Here is a 22,905-nt window from a genome sequence, read left to right on the forward strand (position 1 = left end):
TGACGGGCATAAAAATCTATCAAGCGATGTGAAAGTTGAAACGTCTACGGCGTAGGTTAACAATAATCCTCTAGGGTGACGTCTTTTAATCTCTACTCATTCAATCAACATTGTATGATATCACTCGTGGTACTTCTGAAGCCTTCTGAATATCGTTGATTTTACAAAAGTTAATGAAATCACATGCACAATAACTATACACTAGAGACAAGCAGATTTTACATCCTATTTGCTTTGCTGAATAATTTAAGTAGATTCTAGACTTACGGCCGAAGCTCAAAGGTGCGGCCGGACGTTGCAATTGGTGATTTTGCCACCCTTCCAGAAATTGGAGACCCGTTGTAGTGTGACATTTTGATTCCTGCCCTACGAATCGGTCTGGTAGGCGGCTGTCCCCGGAGACCAGTTTTGCTGGGATTAGGACAGAAGGAAAGCTTTACGGGAACACCGGCCAGTCTTGTCAAAAGTCGCTTACAAGTGCGCAAAGTAAATTTACTGCCGAAAGATTCCAATAATAATTGTGCAGACGTTTTATAATACGGATAGCATGACACCCAGCTAGCGGATATATGGTTGCTAATTATTTTGTCGGTCGCCATGCGATGATGGACAGCGGCACGCCTCTATACCTAAAGTTTCGCGCTGTGTGGGTGTGGCCTAGCCACTGGCTCGCAAATTGATATCTGGATCGTATTTTCCCGTCTTTGAATAACTTGCTCGTGAAAAAAGGCAAGAAACACAAAGGAAATGGGTATAATGACGATATCATTCTTAGTGGTATTCCTGTCAATGGATGTGCAAACTGTGCCAAAAATTAACACATGGAACGTAAAATAAACAACAAACAACGAGTTATAGACATGTGCGCACTTGTCGGGCGGCTGTCCCAAAGGACCGGGAGGCTTCAATCAAGTGTGGGAGAGTTCAATTCACGTATGGGGGCCAGCACCTATATCAAAACTAGTCTTATTTTAGACACGTAGAATAATATTTTGTGGCACTAGATTAACATATATTACCATTCAATATTTAGATACAACTTTCTTTCAACAAAATACAATAAAGTTCAACACACACCAACAAAATGTTTGGCTTCTTCATAGGATCGTCTTCTTGTTTACGTTTGAGATGGGGTCACTGAACCCTCGCCGCCGCTGGGTGCGTAACGTGCCTAGCGTTGGCATGAATATATTAGGGCATTCAATAAATGTTATAAATGAATCTTCTAGATTATGGACTTGAATGTATATCATATATTAGTGATAGTGTCTCCGCCACATGTTTGGTAACCACGCTTCAGTCGGAAAGACATCATGATCAGAAATCCATTACTTACGCTTTGTACATGGTTTGTGCGGGCAATCAAATGTTTCCTGGGACTCCGCACGCACATAACGTCAAAGTGAGGGCACATGTGATTTACATTGATTGTCTTGCGGCTGGTGTCATTCTGTAACTTCAAGCCGTCATTAATATTTTGTCTATAGGAGCGCTGGCGGCAGAGGGATGAATTGCATTCAAATTCTTTCTATTTTGTGACGGCATTCCGGCGGTTCAGACCGTCCGAACTGTTTGGGCAGCGATTTCCACCTCACAACAGCACGATTTTACGCATTTCACGGGTGTTTTGGAGGTACAGTTGCCATGTAAATTGGTGGTTCGCAGACGTCCGCAGACGTCCGAGCCGGCGCCCCGCGGTGCTCTGCACGCCCCCAGACGGTTCGGATCGCTTTGTTGCTATGGGAACCGCCCGTTCGGCCGTCCGGCCCGGGCGGAGCTGTACCGGCTCGAACCGTTCGAACGGCCCGCTCCAGGCCGCCGCCCGAAAGCGTTCGAACCATGCCGTCCGGGACCAGTCCGGGACGTAGTCCGGGCTAGTCCAAGCGGCCAATCTGGACCCTTTATGGCCGTCCGAACCGTTCTGCGAACTGTCGAGCGTCCGTCCCGTCCGACCGACCCGTCCGACCCCCGGACTATTGCATGGTTCGAACTGACGGTTCATGCCGGTTCGGACTAGTCCGGGACGGGCAAATTTTCACACAGGCAGGTGGTCCTTATATAGAGGTGGTCACTAGTACAGGTTTTTATCCATGGCCAGGTAGCCCTTATAGTACCAGGTAGTTACTAGAACAAGTTTGACAGTATCAAGGACTACATGTACAAGATGTCCTTATATGAAAGAACTACCGGAAGATTCATTGACATGTTGCTTTGTCTGTACAGGTGGAGCTTGGGGACTCAACTTCGTGTCAGAAAACGATGCATTCCGTTTCCTAGATGCCTGTATGGTGAGTGCTGTCTACTTTGGGTTTTCCTTTTTTGAATTGTCTGAGCTTCTAATCAATGGAGCATTTATCCTGTGTGGTCTGCTCGTTTTAACATTGTCTCAGGCCATGCAAATTCATTTTCTTGGGTCTCAGACTTCTTAATTTAAAAGTAAAAAAAAAAGCAAGAGTGCCTGAAAAAAAGGGATACTACTATAACTAGAGCAGGAGTTGCACTTGAGTTAATTCAGCCCCTGAAACTGTGTACCAAGGCATAAATGTGCCCTATTATGTATTGATGCAAATGGCCTTCCAGTACGGCGTCTTTTTCATAAACAAAGACCCAGCAAATTGGATTGGTGTGGCCTTACAGACAGGACTGTGTTCCCCAGTTTGTTGCTGCAAAAACAGAGCGGCGTGTTTTGTTGTTGTGTACGCCTGGACCACTCGTGTGTGAGGTCGAGCACTCTTGTGTTTTGTGCGCCCTGCCTGCCTGTGCACACACGCACAGGAGAGTGGACGCCGCCATGACTAACTTTGCTGTGTGCTGTGTTGTGTGTTTTGTAGCCCACTGGCCGTAACACGCTCTCCCCGGTCAGTAACTGCTCCTCCAGCTCCCTAAGGATCACCCCACCCAAGGTAACGCTCAATCCAGAGCACTGATGTTGTTTCTATTTAGTGATGTAATACTAGTAAGTAGTACTTTTGTACTAGTAATGTAGTTGCTCACTAACTCTTTTGAGAAGTAGTTACATTTGGTAAATCATATTTTGGGGGTCAAGAACGTGTTGTAAATGTAACGTGTCATTTGAAAGAGAATACATGTACAGTACTTGGCTTTTTGTTTTGGTGCCCATATTTCTGTCGTCTTATATATAGGGCTCTGATGTTCTTTCTGTGTAGTTATGTGATTATAGTTGTAGTAGTAATGTAGTTACATGCATAGTGCCCAACATCTCAACTTCGAGCTAATGGCCCTGAAGATTTGACAGCAAGAGCATTTAAAGTGTACACTTTTCTGCATATTATAGACTGTGTTTTCCATCACAGATGTAATGTTCGAGATGTTTGACTGACACTTTCAACTTTGAGTTTGATAGAGAACCTGAATTATCCGAAAAATGACCACCGGCTGAAGTGTTTAGTGATGTGTGTAATGTAGTAGTGAGGCAGTAGAGCAGAAACGGTACCCACCCATGGTGACAGCAGGGAAAGGTAACACAACTCAACCCTGCAAGACATTTGTTGTGATAGAGAGATAGATTATTATTTTGTATAACCCAGTTTATCAATGATACTGATATAGAAACTATTTTCAACATTTGCAATATTGGATTTTTCTTCAACTGCAAGAAATGTTTTTGGAGCGGCCAGTGCTTTTAAAGTGGGACACAAACTAGCCAGCTTTCCAATCAAGACTTTTTGAATTTTGTAAGATAATCAATGAAAACATTTTAAGTGGCCTGGGAAAGTTTCTTGAAGAAGCAGAAAGTAGGTCAAGTCACATCAAGAGAACAGACATTGGAAAATTCTGTCCTTTCACAGTTTGTTAATTTCACCCATTAATTTATATTCTTTTGAGTAGAAATATGGAGCAATTGAAAACCTAAGATCAAGGCTATGACTTACAATGTAAATGTAGTAGCCTGAGTACCATCCTCCATTGTGACCGCTGGCTCATGTCAAACTATTGAGCCAGCGGTCACTACGGAAGATGGTACTCATGGCCATAAATGTAGAGTCCTTTTGTAAATTCTATTTGAGCAGAGGTATGAACCAAATGTTGAGCAGAAATATTGACTTACGAAGATTAAGCACATGGAGAATTCCAGGTTTCACCTGTTTGTTGATTCTATCCATTCTCTTTTGAACAGAAATGTGGACGTACCCAGATAAAAAGCATGAAAAATTTTGATTTGCTAACTTTCTCTGTTTACCTTTTACCAGAAATATGGACCAACTGAGAGTGGAACCGACCTGAGACCACCGGTGAACTCTCGTAACACGAGCAGCAGTTCCTCCTCGCGCACCAGCTGCTCTGAGTACGAGGGCGTCGACTCCGAAGGTTCCAGCAACTACGAGAATGTTTCCAGGGAAATCGACGAGGAGGCAGCAGGGAAAGAAAACATGCGGACAAGCCGAAAGGACAGCGATGTCAAAGGTATGACAAAGTGTCAGGAAGAGAGAGCGGCCTCCGAAAGAAGGCATCGATCGCATTCCTGCGACGGACAGTCGATCGCACTGGAGACCAGAATCAAGAGATATCTGTACATGGAGGACGCTGGCGATGCAACGGAAAGCTGTTCCGCACAGAGCATGACCATCACGTCATTTCCCGTCAACAAAATCTGTAACCAGTCAGGTTCGACGATACAGTCCTCGGCCACACCTACCTCAAGCCCGTCCAAGGCTAGTGCAAATACTTCAGTCAATGCCAGCCCAATGTCGGTGTGTTCTGTGTCTTCCGCTCGGTCGGCAAAGATTTCCGACGGCTCAAAGAAGTTGGTTTCCAGACAAACGAGTGCGCCGTCGGCCGTTGGACATCACAAGCCACCACCCCAATCTTTTCCGCATTCACTGTCCAAAGCTAGCACTGCTCAGAACAGCTCTTTCACAATATCCACACCAGACTCTAGCAGTTTCAGTGACTCCAGGGGACTCAGCTCCCCGCCTAGCAGCCCTATGGTTGTCGATTCCAACCCATCCACGCCTTGCAAGTCCGAATCCCTCAGTCCGAGGCGGCTCTTCGTAAAGCAGAGGAGCGCGCCGTGTAACCTCGGAGCGAAGCTGTACTCCCAAGGGCGGCGTACCTCCATCGGAAGCATCACCGAAGAGTACCTATCCCAGAATGCCCACTCCATCGATGAAGAGGGAGAAGACCCGGCGTACGATAACGTCGACCCTCGTGAAAACGGTTCTCGCCGCGGGAGCCTCTACGAGAACCAGAACTTCGCCGCACCGCTCCTTCCCCCTGCCGACTTCCAGGAGAACGACAGCATCTTTCGGGAGTATGAGTTCCAGATGAAGCGGCACGGCAGCGAGCGGTCGGACAGCGGCTTCGAGGGGGGCTACCCGGAACTGGACAACATCTCCTCCTCAAGGTTAGTTTGTTTTTGTTCAGGAAACCCATTAGTAACAAACATCTTAATTACTATTATACAAACATTACCAGCATAATACATACATGTATACTGATATAGAATTATAGTGTAACAAATGCCTTAACCGATCATAAATAACGTTGCAATTAATCAAACTAAAGTGCAAGGGATTAAATGAAATGTCACCTAATCAAATAAAACCACAAGTAATCGACCCCGATTGAAATTACAACAAATTATAACTAATAACCTCATCATCCTTGTCTACAAAATTCAATTTTTTTCTCAATCTTTAGGGTAATCCCTTCAGTTCACTTATTTTCTAAAGAGACCTTTACATTTTATCAGAATACAAAAGGCAATGACATACTTCTGTACCCTAAAACTAACATTAAGGAATAAAACAAAATATTCCAGGTCAGGTAACAGCGGGAACAGCACCACCTCCACACACATGAAGCAGTTCCTGGCCTCGCTGCCGTCCTCCTCGGAGAGCGGCAGTCACGGGACGAGCAGCGACAGCAGCAGCGTGGGTATCCATGGCGACGTGGGGAAGCTGCGAATGAAGGACCCGCGCTGCTCTGTGAGTGATGAGAGCATGATGGAGGATGTGCGGCATTCAAAGCTTATGAGGGGATACGAGGTAAACATTTTAACTTGAAAGTTCATCTGTGTTGGTAGAAGTTATTATTGAACTAGTTTAGCTGTAATATCCAACACAAAAATTGGACTTACCCAAATTTTCGACTGAACAGCACCAATCTTTGTCAAGGAATGAACAATACACTGCTCTCTAGGTAAACATTTACTAGTATTTCATTGATCACCTGAACATTAGAAAAGCTGCATTAAAAACTGATGACAAGGCATCAAAGTATGTAAAAGTGTTTGGCTGCCTACTCAAGTTATCCTCCAGCAGTGTCAGTTTTCATCCCTGCTGTTCATGTGGCTCAAAATGTTTGTACCATGTTGTTTTGATAGAATTTGCAATGTGCATCAAAATGGTGAATGTTCTAGATTTTAAATTGAAATACATGACGCACATTAAAGCAAAACATGAAGTGATGTCAACTGACATACCGTACAAGAAAGATTTTTAAATCAACAAATTTGATTGGATCCATTGTGACAATGTTAGCAGCTAAAAAACAATGCTAATCAGTGCACAGTAAGTTCTTTTCAGACTTCCCATAGTGCCCAACACACCAATTGTAAAGCCTTGTTGAGGAAACAGAGTTTAATGGCCTGTGTTGTTTGTTTACAGAGTAACGAAGAGGACCGCTCCATCAATGAAAGTGAGGAGGAGGAGGAATCTGACCTGCACTCTCCATCCAGGTAAACCACTTTCTGTTCAGGCCACACCAGTGGATTTTCTTGCTTCTTAACCAAAATTCAGGCAAGAAGGTAAACAACTTTCTGTTATTGCCACAGATAAATGTTGGTTATATTCATTCCTAGACAAAATTCAAGCAAGAAGTCATGAGAAGGCTAGGAGGAAAACTTTCATCTGACTCTGTTCAGTCCCTGAAACTGGGTACCAGTTTGGGTACAGACTTTTATCCCTTGTCCCTACTTCATTTTCTTGCCGATTTCCCAATTCAACATGATGTGGCCCAAAACACAACTTTGTATTGAAATTACACCATGTATAATCGAATATTCCAAAAGTGTGATACAGTGTACAACATGACAACAAGTTTGTGAGGTGATGTCAACTGACGTACCAAACTTGTTGATGTACCAGGTCCTCTTTAATGATTAACCAGTACATTGTACATTTCATTACGCATTGTTGTAACTGGTATACCGTTGGATGCATGTATATTGATGGGCCTGTATGCTGTTTCCAAAACACTGGTGTTTACTATAAATAAGCCTGGATGTAGGTCAACTGTGATAAAGCCAATTAGGATGAAGAAATGACGTGTGCGGGCTACTTGTGATTAGTTTTATCCGAGGTAGAATGACCAAGGGGATTATTCAAATCCTAAGAACTTACTGATTTAATTTTCCGGTTCTCAGAATTAAAAACAAAACATGCCAAACTGGAAGTACGTACAATGTGAAAATAGTCACTGGGCCAGGTTTAGGCTTTGGCATACACAGTTTCAGATATGAAGCTTGATTCCATTTTTCTGCCAGTCCTCTGTATTCCTCTTGTCTTTTCCCTTAATCTCTCTGATATGAAATGCCCAGAGAATTTCTGTGGCCCAAAATAAAATCAGTATCACCGGATGTTTATGAGGAACCTGTGGTCCAGCGAGTGATACACAGCGTGTTGTGTATTCATCAGATTCCCTGATTAAGTACGGAGGGTTTCCCTTCCCAGGCTGATAATGTTGCAGACTGCTTTGTTCCAGTCTAATCCGGCAGAACCGATTCTCAACGCTTTTGCGGACATGCGCAGTTGGTGCCACGCGCAGAGTCTTTGTTTTGTTGTTTAGTGTTGTACTGTTGAATGCTGGAGAGTACATTGGATTATAGGCATAGTTGTCTTATGGTACAAGTTCTGGAAAATTGTGTAGTATTGTGACGGTGAATTTTCTCGCGGAACAACGGCTTGCAGAGTTTGTGGATTTGCTGTTAACCTTTCGTCAACGTGCCTGGAAGCATGTGGTCCAAGCTTGAGCAATTCGGGACGTGCACCCAACTTTTGCTTCACTGACGGTAGACACTGTATGGATCTGGATTCACTTGTCTTGTGCAACAAGCTACATGGGAACATTGTGCAGTATTGTGATGGGGACTTATCTCGCAAAACAATGTCTGGTGAAGTTTGTGGATTTGAGGTAAACCTTTCGTCAACCTGCAATGGAGCATGACTTCGTTGTGGTCCACCCCAAAGTTAGAGGTGTGCATGCAGCATTTGCTTCATTGTGAATCCAGAGACTTATGATGCAAGGGACTTCATCATCATCACAGTTTTGTTTCAGCACTAGATTTGTGTAAAGGCCATGCAAAATTGCTGCTGTGACTGTATCTGCTACAAATACCTACAATCAACAGTTCGTTGACCTATGTGCACCTGAAATATTTGATTCGTTGTGGTCCAACATGCTCGGTCAGAAATGCATGCAGCCTTGCTTCACTGTGTGAAAAGTAGCTCCCATGGACTCGTTCATCATCACACTTCTGTTGTGGTACAAGCATGCGGCAAAAGAGAACTTGGGTTTTATGATGACTAGAACTATTCGGCATGTAGAATGTTTTCCAAAGGCTTTAGACTCACAATCAACAGTCCTTCGATGTACCTGAAAACATGGATTCGTTGTGGTTGAACATGAGCGACTGGATCTACTACAGCAACCAGGACTGGCTTGTTGTCGGGGTGCATGTTTTGCTTTTCGAGCTTGCGGACAAGTCATTGCAGCTGTACAGGTGTCCTGCTACAGAGAGACTTGGTTGGAAAAGGTGTAGGATCCATCTTACTGTATGGCTAGGACTATCATTCAGGTTTGATAGAAACTCTGGCAATAACACTGTTAGTACTTTGGCTGTGTTTTAAGTACTTTGAGTTTAAGTACTTTGAGTTTAGGACATGAAAAATCCCTCTGCTGTTTTTAGGGGAATACATGTAAATTAGATAAAATTGCAAATTATTTTCAACATTGTATATTCTTCATGTTTTAAAATGCTGGAGATGTTTAGAATTTCATCATCACCTCCCCTCAACTAGTCCCATCCTCATTTGGAGGGTCGGCAACCATGGTTGTCTCTAATTTTCATCAAGCTGTCTGAAATGTTTGACCCTTTAAAATTTATCTATATCAGTTGCTTGATTTATTTTTGTATTTCACTTAACAATATTCTGTATCCTCACTTTCCGCAGGTCTCACAAAGCCTACAACCGACAGGGAGGCAGCATCAGGAAGACTGGCTGGCTGCATGTCAAGAACTTCCTGGAACACAAGAAGAAGAAGGTGGAACTGTCCAACAAGAGGAGATGGAGAAAGTTCTGGGGTAAAAATTTGAGAATTTTTTTATTGTGAGCATTATCTGGACATACAGGGATTAAGGGTTAGGACTAAGAAGTGCTTCAAATTTTCTGATTGTGTGGATGCATTTTGTCTGTGTCATTTTAAGGGCCAAGTGCAGTGTTGAAAATTAACAAAACTAAATCATGGCAATTTTATATCTACTTACTAGCAATCCAACACTGACTGTTTTTTCTACATTATTTTTCCGTAAAATGTTTTAGATTGAATATCAAATCCTCTCTCAGACACCTGTTGCTAAAGCTGCTGGTTTCCTTTATTCCATGGTTTGTCTGAATCAAGGAGGTTAAATGAAATTTATTCAGTGTTGAAAATTAACGAAGCAAGTCATAACAATCTTATATCTACTTGCTACAAATCTAACACTGGTTTGTCTACAATATTTTCCTGTAAAGATGCTTTAGATTGAATATCAAATCCTCTCTCAGGCACCTGTTGCTAAAGCTGTTGGTTTCCTTTATTCCATGGTTTGTCTGAATCAAGGAAGTTAAATGAAACTTTACCCTCCTTGAATGAACGCATGGAAATTTTGTGTCTTTATGCTATGAATCCAACTGTAGACCTAACAAGATTGTTATTTCTGAAACTATATTTCAATGTTTTGGAATGAACTCCTTTCAGAGCGTTGTCGCTAACAGATGGTTCATGTCATTGTCACAGTTTGCCTGAAGGGCACCTTGCTGCTGTTCTTCGAGTGTGACGAGAGACAGCCGGTGGACGAAAACTCTGAGCCGACACAAACGCTCTGTAAGTTCTTTTTTTTCATGAAATTTCTTTTTTTACCCCCTCATAAGACTTGATACGTAATATTTACACCTGTAGTGGTTGATTTCTTTGGAATTGAATAAGATTGTCATAAATATATGAACATATTTTCATAATTTATTGCTGTTGGAAGGTATACTTTGCCTGAGGGCAAAAAGGTATTGAAAGCAATTTGGATAGATATGTGCTGCTGAACTGATGTGATGTTGGTGTGATTTATTTAATGTGATATTTACACTTATGCTCAGACCGAGGTATGGATCATGTCTCAGTAGTTTTAAGTGTGATTTTATGTGTTTTTTTCCTGCAGTTGTAGAGGGCAGTATTGCCCAGGCAGTGCCTGAGCACCCCAAGAGAGAAAACATTTTCTGTCTCAGCAACGGATTTGGTGATGCCTACTTGTTTCAGGTACTTTTGAGAATCTTTGATATCTTTTGCTCAATTTTACCACTATTTGTTTGAAATTTTGTGATGATAAAAGCTGTTCCACTTACAATGTACTTGACACTGCAAATTAAACACATATATGCATGTCAACCATCAAAATCATTTCAGAGTGACAGATTACAAGTAGTCCTTTACAAAGCAATAGGACAAAAAAAAGTTAATAGAACAAAATAAAGCATACCCTTTAGGCTAGTAGATGGCCACCTGCTTGCAAAACTAGACAGTAAAATATTTTTTTCTAAGATAGATAAAATTGAGATCTTCTTTTTCTACAGGCTTATACCCAAATAGAGATGGAGAACTGGATCACTGCCATCCACTCAGGTTAGTTTTACCTGTCCTCTCACACACCTGTCGTTAGGTAAACACCTTACTGACAGGTGAGAACACCTGTTATCATGCAAGGCCTCTTCTAGACTGACCCCCTCTCTTCATAAGTGGTGGTTGTGAACAGTGGTTTTACAAACAAAGCTTCAGTAGCCTTTGGCTTTAGCAAAGGAAATGTGGGATGTCGTGACCATAATTTTAAACTAAAGAACCTGCTTCACTAAGTCTTGTTAATACAGGTGCACCCATTACATTAGACATAACTTTAATTTGTGCTTGAATCACTTGCCAAACTCACCGACTAACCTTGGAATATTTCCTTTAGCCAGTTGGAAAGCCGTGGCCACATATTTTACTAATACGGATCATGAAAATTAAGTTTTAAAGAATCAAATTTCTATTTTTTATTTCAGCTTGTTCGTCTGCCATTGCAAGGCAGCATGGGAAGGATGACACCCTGAAGCTGCTGAGAGCAGAGGCTCAGAAACTGGAGGAAAAAGTTGATGCTGTAAGTTTCAGTTTTCTGATTTCTTTCTCAGTCACCTTACATTATATAGACCTTAGATCCTCCCATAAGGATAAGGACCTCATTGAACTGATGAAAAAGATAACACAATGGAAGCAAAACTATGTGAATGCTTCAACATGTTAAAATCAAGTATGAATATGTATGTCTGTATGTATGTAGATCCTCCCACAACTTTGTTGCATATCAGGTAGACAAATGGTATTCCTCCATAGGTTGCTGCCTTAATTTGCGTCTACTGCCAGTATGTTTAGTCCCAGCCTTTTGCCATCATTTTGGATGGTTCACCATAGGATGATTTGGGGTCATGTTTTTTAATCATAAAAATGGAATTTCTATCATAGAACAGGCTGCTTTATTTTGTATTATAGACTGTCTTAACTATCATGTCACTCAGACAGTTCTGAAATACTGATAACTTCTTTGCCTCCTTGTTCAGGACACTAAGATGAAGAAGATGGGAGAACTGCAGATGGCCGTCGTGCCTGACCCAAAGAGCAGAGAAGCAATCACTAAACAGGTAGTTCAGAGTTATATTCTTGTTTGTACAATATGCATCAATCTTAATGGATAGACTTATGTTCAAAATGACCTACGGATAAAGTTTTTTCAGAAACTTTTATATCACACACAGACACACTACTTCGTAACAATCTTCATAGAATTGAATATAGAAAACATGTAGACAACAAAATTGTGCTTTATTAGTATGAATTTCATCATGCTACAGAAGTGAAAATGCTTACTCTATTTGTCCCCATGATCATAGATCATCCAATGGGAGCAGAACCTAGAGAAGGTCCAACTGGAGCTGTACAGATACAGATGTTACATGGCCTCCCTACAGGGGACTGAGCTGCCCAACCCTAAGGTAGGTCACTTAATAAGTGCCTTGTACATGTTTACACATTTGCATGGAACTGGTCTCGCAAAATACTTCCACATTCTTTTTAGTTGTACATTTACATGTAGCACCATAATTACAACCTCACAATGTATGGTATGATAAATTGTTTTGCCATTAGCATCATCCTTTTTTTTAACAGGTGGCATAACCCTTTTGATGTAAAGAGCACCCATCTCCATTTCCATTGTACTTTGGCCACACAGATGTGCAAGCACTACCATATAACAGCTCGCATATTCTTCCCAATAAGTGCTAAGTGCTAATCATGGAAAATGTACACTGTGTACCTAGCTTTGTTCATATTAATATGATTTTTCATAACATCAAATTCCAGACCCTGTTAGCGTGTGCCTCCAAGCCCACCAAGGCTGCCCTGGCCAGACTGGGACATTTCTCTGTTTCGTCTTTCCATGCTCTGGTAAGTTCTACTCATCACAAAGGAGTTAACATGTTTGTTTGAAGAACTTTTTTTTAGTATGTAAACTCATCTGAAGTTATAGGAAACATTGGGAGTTTAATTTGTTTTTGCAGTGGTATGCAACTTCCTACTGTTAACATGTTCCACCAAGTCACAACTATCCACCACCTTGAAAAAAATGCATCAGTAAAGAAATCACCAAGGCAACTGCCAGTCCCCTAGTAACATGCAGGGGTGTTGCAATGAACATCTCTCCAATACATTGTTTTTCAAAATGGTGGGCTTATATAGCCTGATAAATAAATGTTTTAGGACACTGGACACAATGTATAACTATAACGTTGATAATTAAAATTGATGACAGTTTAACTTGATGGTTGTTTATTTCCCACACAGATCTGTGCCAGAGCCCCAGTAAATGCATCAGTCACACCCTGCACTCATGTCAAAAAGGTAGGCTGGTTATGTGCCCTTAAATATGTCGTGCTTTTCACTCAACATTCCTTAGATGTATAGTGAAAGTAGGACTGTTGCATTAGACAACAGTATTGTTTGTTTGTTATGTTAGTTTCTTTGCTATCATCTTATGCACATTGAGTTTGAACTCACTTTCTTGTATTTTTTCTTCCTTTTCACAGAAGAAAGGCCTGGTAAGTACAGCAAATTTTTTATCAAATTCTTGCTGTGATGAAGTTGTCATGCACAATTCTTTTCTCATATACATGTACAGTGTAAAGTGTAACAACAAACAAATGATTTTTATTCTTGTGACGTACAGCTATCCACACTGCGAGGAAGTGACTCTAAAAAGAAGATCCGAACTCCAACCAGAGAGCCAAAGGGTCCAAACAGGTAAACTTTGTTTTGAATTTCATGATTTTAATATCATTATCCTTTTAGAGAAAGAAGTGTATATTGTTTTTTATGATGTTGATATTGTTCACCTTGTTAAGCATGCCCTATCTTAGACCTTAGATCCTTTCACAATGTATTTAATTATGAAACATTAGTCATTGAATAGATGTGATTCTTACTATGCAATCTCTGCCCCTCCCCCAGTGTATTTGGCACGCCCTCCTCCAGTGTGTGTGATGTGAGGGAGACGGACCTGTCCAAGGGTGCAGACAGCCCCAGGAGCACCTCTGAAAGTGTAAGTCTACAAAGTCATGTACATATGCACTGTTTTGTCCATTCCACAGACAGTAACTGTGGGAAATATGTACATGTTTGTCTCCTGTCAACTTTCTCCTTCTGTGGTTTACTGTATATTGCTGCACCAGTTTGTGTGATGTCGATTCACTTTATACCATAATCATATAATTGAACACACAAGTGTGGAATACAGGGTGTGGCAAGGCAAAGTGTCTGTGACTGTCAAGTTCGATCCACTTGTTCTCATTTCCTCTGCATTAGCTATCAATTATCATACATGTTTGTGTATACAGTAATTACTGTTATATTTATTATACCTGTACTCGTGACCTGGTCCTCTGGATAAAGGCCACCTGCCATTGCTTCCACTTTTTGGTTGTCCCTGAGTTTTTGTTTTTCCCTTCCTTTATGCATGTTGGCTTTTGTCCATATGCAGAGGTGGTCACTGGGATAGGTTGTAATGTACAATACCTGACTATGTGTCTCATATTCATCTCACCCATCATTGTTACACGTGTTAACCAAACGTCACCAATGTTAACCAACAGGGAATCGCGGACGTAAGTGGCCCCACCACCCCCAGCGGAGCCCTGTTGTTAGACAGGCTGGGGGTGAGGTGCATACGGGTCCTCCTCCCTAACGACCACGTTACCATGGTTACGGTGCAGTCCTGGATGACGGTCCAGGACGTTCTAACCATTGCATGTCTGGTGAGTGGTGGTGGAATGGTCTCCAAGCAGATGTTATGGCTTTGGCTTCTGAACAGAAAATACATAATATCTATCATCTGTGATGTGTATAATGTCTGTGTTACAAGTTTAAGCTTGTTTTATACATCTTTTCAGAGGTGTAAATTAGAAAAGATTCCCAAACTAGACACACAGAAGCAGGCTGAAGCAAAACATCTGCTTGAAGTTAGCGGTGGACACACTAATATCATCCCTCTGTTAGCTTTGTTCATTACTTAACTCTGTACTTCTTCAGAAAGTGTCTAAACTATACGTTACTCACAGGTGTTAACAAATTAAAAGTTGTCTGATGTTTCCATGATACGTCTTTCTCCTTGTATCCTTTAGCCTGCGTGTGATCATTCAAGTTTGAATCTACAATGTTGAACATGTCATCTGTGATTTTCCTTAATGTATTCCTACCAGCAGTCTCTTTCATGGCAATATTACAATTTGTTAATGACAGCTACTCTATAAAATTACAGAGTAATAGGTATAGATAATGGTAATAGGATGCATGCATACTTTTTTTTAAGGAATACCATCATGACAATGTTTTTCTTTGATAGCAATCCTGAATAGACGAGTTATTTTTCCAGACCTGTAACTGATGAATCTCTATAAAGGTCAGTGTGATTTGGCCCTCTGCTGCAAGACTGATTTTACATCATGATTTATTTGTGAACCTTTGACAGAAGCGAGGAGTCGACCCTCGTGACCACTTCCTGCAGCTGAAACAGTACGGTCCTGACGGGATGGAGCTCGTCACTCCGGACAGGAAAATACTCATGGACAACCTGGTCAGTTTTCTGCAAGGGATTTTTCTCAAAACTTCCTAAATCAATCTTTTAAAAGGAGTAAGAAAATGGTAGTGCCTGGTAATTATAGAATTTGTACATGCCAAATATGAACAGTCTAGCTTTGTACAAAGATAGGTCTTCTGAAGCTTCAGCAAATAAATGTCATATTAAAGGTGCCAACATACATGTATTAACAACAAATCAACATGCAGTTTTTAAGAAGGCAAAGAACCAAATTCACAGAAAAGAGGTCGTAGATTTTTAGGTGTCAGGTAAAATCTGTATGACAACACTTAATTTTCCATGTACAGGTGTTTGAAGAAGTGGTTGTTTCTCCAAAGTGTATCTACCAAGTGGAGCTGACAAGGGAACCAACAGGAAGTTTTGGTAAGCTTTCAAGTTTTCATACACAACTTGACAAGTGGTAAACTACATGAGGTTTGGGAGTACTAGACCACATTTAACTTGTGATCAACTGCTCCGTAGCCAACTGATGATGATGATGATGAGACTGCATGTTCTACTAATAGCGCAATATTTATGAATACACAAAAGCAACTTTCTCTACGAAGAATGTTTTGAGGCAATCAGTGGAAAAGTTCAATTTTACCTCTTTCTTTATTTTACTTGAAGAGATACAATGTATAATAAAAAGGGCAACTTCCAAGGTACTGGCATGCACAAACATTTGCACTACGTTACATGTACATGTTGAATGCTTGAATGTTTCAGGTTTCCGTGTGGATGCAGAGCTTGGTGCAGATGGTGAGATGGAGGATGAACTCAGGGTGTTTGTGTCTGCTGTAGAGAGGGGAGGACTCGCTCACCAGAAAGGTACTCAAGACTTAAATCTAATAGCCCATGTTTGTACATGTTACCCATATATCCGTGCATGGTGATAATTTAAGCAAGCTTGATCTTTGTACATATTAACAACCAATGTGTTCACCTGAAACCCAGGCCCGCCAGCTTAGGAACACATCACCATAACCGCTAGGCCAAAAGGTCCAGAACAGTAAGACTGGTAGCTTGAATCCCACTGTTACAACTTAATACACTTGCCAAAGACATGTGCAATTTGCCTTTAGGGGTAGAGTGTTCTCATATATGCAGGTCAGTGGTTCAAACCCTGGCTGTATCATACTGCTCTGAGAAAGAATATGGGGGTTCAACACACACTGCTACCATCACCTAGCCCCCTACTGTAGTGGCCTGTGTGGAGACATAGAAATAAAAATGGGTACTACCCTATATGTCAAAAGGTGTAGAAATTATTCTAGCTAATAAGATTAGTTCTAATCTTTATAACATTGTTTATTTCAGATGTGCTTGCAGGAGATGAGGTGCTGGTAATAAACGGCAGAGTTGTGTATGATCTGGACATGATCTACATCGAGAGCCTGCTGCAGGGACCTGCACTCACCCTCACACTGCGCACCAACCGCCCTGAGTCTCAGGTGTTTGGTTGTTTGGTTGTTTGTTTTGCTTAGCTGGTAAATCACTTCTAGGCATAACATGCTAGCTTTATTCAGAATTCACAACCTACTTAAGACCAAACTGTAAAGATTGATCCACTCACACCACGATAGACCTCTACAGTTTTTGACAAGTGTGGTGAATTCTTTAATTCTTTTCTCAAACATGGGACCTCCAGCTTTACATGGTAGTACTACTAGTACTAGTAGAGTCGATTGATCAAGAGGAACAAGGTGTAAAGTGCCATTCCCAAAGGTATAAGTTATAACAGTAAGGCCTGCTAGAGAGTAGGCAGTAGGCAGTAGACAGTAAACCCAGGACCTTTAAATTCAACAACCCTAACCACCAGACCACCTTGCCCCCCCAGGTCGCCTCGCTACACCTCCGCACCACAGACATGCTGATCGATCAGCTGATCTGCCCACCGCCTCCCAGCCAATCAGAGTACGAGGATCCGACTTTAGATGACCTCATCATCCCAGCTCCTACTGGTGAGTGGTTTGGCTCCTGAGAAATCTTTTTTTTTTTTCTAGTCTTTTTTTTTTCTCCTGGGGTTGACATATCTCCACAAAGGCGATTTTTAAAGGGTCATTTAGGGAACTCAATAATTGTTTAATCAGAAAGGGCAAGTAACACTTAAAAGTCATCATTTAGGTTAGAAATGTTCTGTTCCTTTTTTTCTTCTTCTTTTTTACTGATTGAGTTTCCATTAGATTCAAGTTTCAACATTTCTCCTGTTTGATAAGAGCAATAAAATGAGAAGTTGTTGAATGAGGTTGAGTTCTTATTATTACTCACGGAAGTAACAAAGTGTTGCATATTTAGTGTGTCTTTACACTGAGTCTTATCATATGACATGTTCTGACTATTTGCCTTTGTCTCCCCAGACTTTGACTTCAGCCCCAGAAGTGACTCCCCTCGGTCCAGCGTTGTTAGTGTTACCTCGCCTCTCCAGGACCAGTCTCCATGGCAACAGTCTCCACGGAGACAGAGCAGACAGGATGTTGATTCATTGCTACAGGTCAGTCTCAGCTTTGCCACTGGGATATCTGTGCTCCAATAGTTCAACTGAGTGTGGTTGTTTTGCATGTACCTTCCCTTGCTGGGGCCGTCTTAATACAGTGGAAAGGCAGCTACATTTAGAAGTCAGATTAATAGCATCCCCATGTTGTTGCTGTTAGCAAAGTTTAAAGGGCAAACAGATAAAGTAATGTCTCAGAAAGATTGTAATTTCTGTTAGCAATGTATGACCTATCACGGCTGGGCTGGGAATCGAACCCCTTACCGTAGGTTAAATTGCTATTCTTTATACCATGGGATGCTTAATACTAGAGGGTACTCATACAGTACTAGTATTGAACAATATAAAGGTTTGATAATTTTCTATTGTCTCAGGGGGGTACACATGTTAATGTATTGTGCCGATGATATTAAGATGTTTGTTTTTGTTTGATCCAGAGAGCAGAGGAGGTGACTGACCTGTGCCGCAGCCACCACAACTCAGGGAACACGTCTCCACGGAGGTTCAGCGTCTCCAAGGAGCTGTCCAACTGTCAGAAACTCAGGAAGGTCATTCTGGAGCTGGTCACCACGGAGAAGACATACGTCAAGGTCAGGATAGAACCTTCAAGTTTTGTAGTATTGTGCACTTCTCACTATATTTTTCATCAAATTCTAAAGTTTCAAACAATTCTGTTAAAACAATGATTCACAGTGCCTTTCCCATTATCACTGTTGTCTTATTGACAACCATTGTGCAGTGCCAAAAAAAAATTTTTAAGTTTGTGTAAGGTTCTTCCATCACAAATATTAAGGACTATGTCTGTACATTGTACACATGGAACTTGACTTTAAGTTTTACTGGGAAGCATTCAATCGTTTGATGAACACACAACTAGATTTTTCCTAAAACCATGTATTTCATTGTGTTCCCCACAGGACATGGAGTGCCTACTGGACAGATATCTACATCCTCTCCAGAATGAGTCATTCTTGTCACCTGATGAGGTAATTTGAGACTTTTTGAGACTTAATTAACGAAATAAATTAGTGGTGTGCATTGGAGATCCAACACTAATCTTCCTTGACTTCTCAAGAGACAATTATTTCAGACAACAATAACTTGCATGTTTGCGTTCATAAATTTGTACAAGAACTCTGGGAATTTCCCCGATACAATAAACCTGTACATAATGTTTGTCTTCTCTGTCACTCTTCAGTGACCTTATAAACAGGTTTGAGATCACTTTCACATTTAACCCTTCTCACCCTTCTTCTCCCCACAGCTTGAGGCTCTGTTTGGGAACATTGAGGAGCTGGTTCAGTTCCAGAGGAAGTTCCTACAGGCTCTGGAGGACAGCGTTTCTATAGAACCCGACTTTCACACGGTGGACTCTCCCACTAAGTTTAGGGTAAGGCAAACTTGTCTGAATTCAACTTTGCGCAAATTGTTACTTGTTTGTCCAGTCACACTAGGGTGAGCCCACTAGACAGAGCCACATGGAAACACAGTTTGAAGACTAGCCAACTGCTGCCTACCTGTGTCTCTGGGTAGTACTTATTATATGTTTGAATTATGTGCTAGTGTTTTGTTCAAACTGTTGACAAGTTTATACCCTAGGTACAACTATTTTATGCTTACTGCACTCAGATTCTGTACTTAATAGGCAGTGTCAGAAAACTGGCCATTGTTGCATGGCAAATTCATAAACTTTAAGATTGTTTTGGTACGTGACACAAGTTGAAATTGCACCTTGAATGTCAATCCGCCTTAAGAGGACTGTTATCAAATATGACCTAAAATTTGTTAAGACTTGGTTCAGAAGTTAAGAATCTAATCATTTCTAATTTTGTTGATTGTTTAGAAAACGCTGTTCTCCATCAGTGGAGCTTTCCTGTATTACGTGGACCACTTCAAGCTGTACAGTGCCTTCTGTGCCAGCCATTCCAAAGCCATCAAAGTCCTTGATCCTGGTAAGTCACCACAACTTCACACCAAAATGACATCTGTTCAAAAGGGGCAGTCATCAGACATTGCAACACTGTATGCATACGCTATGTATGATTATGTGCTTTCCAGTATGACTTCTGTGTTTTTTTAATTCAGCATCACATTGTGTAATTTTGATACCATATATCTTTCATTAGTACATTTATGACTGTTAAAAATCCAGGTGAATAACGTTCTATGACAGATCAATCTCTACAACTTTTAAAGATACAAAGATTTCTTCCAAATGTTAGTGACATACATCACTCTAAGTCTTCTTCAGCACCACTAGAATGTGTTTCATCAGAACGTAGATTAAGAACAAATTCTTGTCCTCCACCACAGCTAAGGGTAATGTCCTCACAATGTTTGATTTTATATAAAAAAAAATGATATTCTATTTTCTCTCCCACAGGTAAAGGTAATGCAGCCTTCCGAGCCTTCCTGGAGGCGCGAAACCCGAAGCACCAGCACTCAGCCACGCTGGAGTCGTACCTCATCAAACCCATCCAGCGCATCATGAAGTACCCACTTCTGCTGAAACAGCTGGCAGCACTGACCAACCAGGAGTCAGACGAGCACTTCCATCTCTCGGGTAAGTTCAGAGGTTAAGGGTCAGGGGTTAAGGGGTAGGATTTAAGGGTTGAGGTTAGACAGACCCATCCAAGGAATCATGAAGTATATGCTTCTACTTAAACAGCTTTCAGCACGGACCAACCAACATCAATGCTGGGTTGGGACTAATGAGTAGCCTAGAACCCATCCTATTCTAAGCCCTGTTCACCCCTCTGGTCACATCCAAGCAGACAATGACTTTCTTAAGCACAAAGTTTTCAAGACTTGTACATTTGTAGTAGTCAACATCATCGTCCATTGGCAACCTCACTAACCATCACCCAATCACAGATGACCTTGCTCAGTCCCAACCATAGTCTGGGGAAGGCAGTGAGGCCATGGTCAGCTATGTATGACAGGGACTTGACAAGAACAACAAGGGCTTGACTAGAATACTTCCCTTGTAATATGAGATGTAACCAAGATGTGTTTGTTTTATTACAGAGGCCCTGAAGGGGATGACTTCTGTAGCTGAACACATCAACGAGATGCAGCGCCTCTTCGAGGAGTATGGGGGCATTTTTGATGTTCTCATCAGGGACCAGCCATATGCTAAGAAAGAGGTGAGACTCATAATGTTTTTGTACGTTTGTCCGCATTTTTGTAGGGTCTGCCGCTACCAGCCCAATGCTGCCTAGACAGACCCATGCAATGACTTGTCTCATCGTCAATAAAGTCAAAGTCATCACTAAATATCCCTTTAAAAAAGATGAAGTGAACTTAACTGAAAAGGTTTGATGGTACATTCATGGCATTTAACGTATAACGGACAAACAAAATCTAGTCAAGATAAGAATGCAATCTTTTGAATAGAAAAGAAAATTGGACATACCCAAATTTTCGACAGACTGAAGTTGGTCAGTCAAATATTTGAGTAAGTCCAATTTTTTGTGTTGGAAGTTGTGTTAAAAGTTTGAATATGATCCAGAATGATTTTACCAACACAGATGAACTTTCAAGTTTACATAGTATTACTCTCTATAACAATGTAATCATAAGACCTTCTACAAAGGATATGATGCTGTAACAGTGTTCTGCCTCTCTTTCCCAGGTGTCCCACCTAAGGATGGGAGACCTGCAGCTGTTTGCCAACGCCTTGTGGCTCAACTCTTCTGATGACATCAAGCACAAGAAGGGCACTGAGCCGGAAATGGCCATATTTGGTAAGATATTAGACACAAGAAAATTACAGCAACATTGTAGATACAAAGTGACACATATCCATCAGAGGTCTTATTTGGTGTGTTAAACCAAATGGTGGTTTGACCGGCTATACTGATGCTATACTAATATTTAAAGTGTGTTATATAGTCCTCAACTCAAAGGGAATAATTGATCATGGTAATCTGAAAATTTCAGTCGATCAGTTTTAGTACAATGGCGCTGCAGGATATTGCTGCAACTCTGCACTATGAAGCATTTCAATCTGTTGGTAGATACATGTAGTCACAGAGAGAGATAGTCATTACAATATTGACATTGTGATGGAAAAATCCTATATTTACCAGCAAATCTGGTTTCCCTTTTTTTTTGTTTTTCAACACCAACAGTTGTAGAAAGTATAGTTTTTTGTGCTCAGTGTCTGACTGAGCTGTTTCTTTTGTGTGTAAAGAGCTATTTTTGTGTTCAGTGTTAAAAGGAGGCTGTAAGTATTGTTGAGATACACTTTTGGAAACTGAAGTTTTTGCTTTGTGTGCATGTTCAGTGTTTAAAGGAGCTGTAGTGCTGGTGTGTAAGGAGGACCAGAGACACAAGTGGAAGCTGACCCTGACCAGGAAACAGGGGAGAGAGGTGTTGGAGGACAGGGAGAGGGAAGTCGTGTTGTTCAAGAGGATGGTTCCTGTGTCACAGCTGCAGATCCGCAACAGCAACACCAATGGTATGTAATAGTGCAAAATTGTAGTTATGTTACAATGTAGCAGATTTTTATGATAAATTCTGATAGCAGTGTGTGTATTGCATCAAAGTATGTATTACACCAAAGTCATGTGTAAGATACTGTGTAAGATTTGCTTTAATTTGTGACTTAAATCAAATATCATTATACTTAGTAATACTGATACTCTGAAGGACACTGCATTACATTGTTGTAGAAGCTGTTTTGTTTTTTTCATTAGGAGCAAGACAACCTGAGTGAATAATTCTTGTAAGATGAAAATACTTATTGATGATAAATCCTTTACTTTTTATTAACATTTGAGTTCCTTTTTTTATTGTCACAGATACGTATGGCCGCTGTGTGTGGGAGTTGGTGCACAGTAAGTCACACAAGGAGGGCAGGCCGGAGAAGGTCTTCCAGTTCTGCAATAGGTACGGCAAAACTTTAACTACTGTGTTTCAACTTTTAAAAAATAAACTTATTATGAAAATATGGAGACTTCAGAATATGCTCCAA

At 41.1% G+C, this 22,905-nt stretch overlaps 1 protein-coding gene across 1 annotated transcript in view; it reads left to right on the forward strand.

The window, feature by feature from the left end:
- The window catches only part of LOC118422268, a 44,515-nt gene that overhangs the window by 20,547 nt on the left and 1,063 nt on the right, over positions 1-22,905 (forward strand). Inside the window, exons 5-37 of the mRNA XM_035829786.1 lie at positions 2,224-2,288; positions 2,832-2,903; positions 4,212-5,365; positions 5,783-6,008; positions 6,630-6,700; positions 9,195-9,325; positions 10,021-10,107; positions 10,436-10,533; positions 10,848-10,896; positions 11,313-11,407; positions 11,865-11,945; positions 12,195-12,296; positions 12,667-12,750; positions 13,147-13,203; positions 13,389-13,400; positions 13,529-13,602; positions 13,810-13,900; positions 14,451-14,612; positions 15,326-15,430; positions 15,742-15,817; positions 16,163-16,264; positions 16,754-16,887; positions 17,274-17,397; positions 17,794-17,927; positions 18,365-18,517; positions 18,845-18,913; positions 19,192-19,317; positions 19,771-19,879; positions 20,311-20,490; positions 20,955-21,073; positions 21,562-21,673; positions 22,216-22,389; positions 22,733-22,820. Of these exons, the coding sequence (XP_035685679.1) occupies positions 2,224-2,288; positions 2,832-2,903; positions 4,212-5,365; positions 5,783-6,008; positions 6,630-6,700; positions 9,195-9,325; positions 10,021-10,107; positions 10,436-10,533; positions 10,848-10,896; positions 11,313-11,407; positions 11,865-11,945; positions 12,195-12,296; positions 12,667-12,750; positions 13,147-13,203; positions 13,389-13,400; positions 13,529-13,602; positions 13,810-13,900; positions 14,451-14,612; positions 15,326-15,430; positions 15,742-15,817; positions 16,163-16,264; positions 16,754-16,887; positions 17,274-17,397; positions 17,794-17,927; positions 18,365-18,517; positions 18,845-18,913; positions 19,192-19,317; positions 19,771-19,879; positions 20,311-20,490; positions 20,955-21,073; positions 21,562-21,673; positions 22,216-22,389; positions 22,733-22,820 (4,516 nt within the window). The remainder of the gene's footprint in view (positions 1-2,223; positions 2,289-2,831; positions 2,904-4,211; positions 5,366-5,782; positions 6,009-6,629; positions 6,701-9,194; positions 9,326-10,020; positions 10,108-10,435; positions 10,534-10,847; positions 10,897-11,312; positions 11,408-11,864; positions 11,946-12,194; positions 12,297-12,666; positions 12,751-13,146; positions 13,204-13,388; positions 13,401-13,528; positions 13,603-13,809; positions 13,901-14,450; positions 14,613-15,325; positions 15,431-15,741; positions 15,818-16,162; positions 16,265-16,753; positions 16,888-17,273; positions 17,398-17,793; positions 17,928-18,364; positions 18,518-18,844; positions 18,914-19,191; positions 19,318-19,770; positions 19,880-20,310; positions 20,491-20,954; positions 21,074-21,561; positions 21,674-22,215; positions 22,390-22,732; positions 22,821-22,905) is intronic.

Source organism: Branchiostoma floridae, chromosome 9, assembly GCF_000003815.2.
Source record: "Branchiostoma floridae strain S238N-H82 chromosome 9, Bfl_VNyyK, whole genome shotgun sequence".
In the NCBI taxonomy this organism is placed as follows: domain Eukaryota; kingdom Metazoa; phylum Chordata; class Leptocardii; order Amphioxiformes; family Branchiostomatidae; genus Branchiostoma; species Branchiostoma floridae.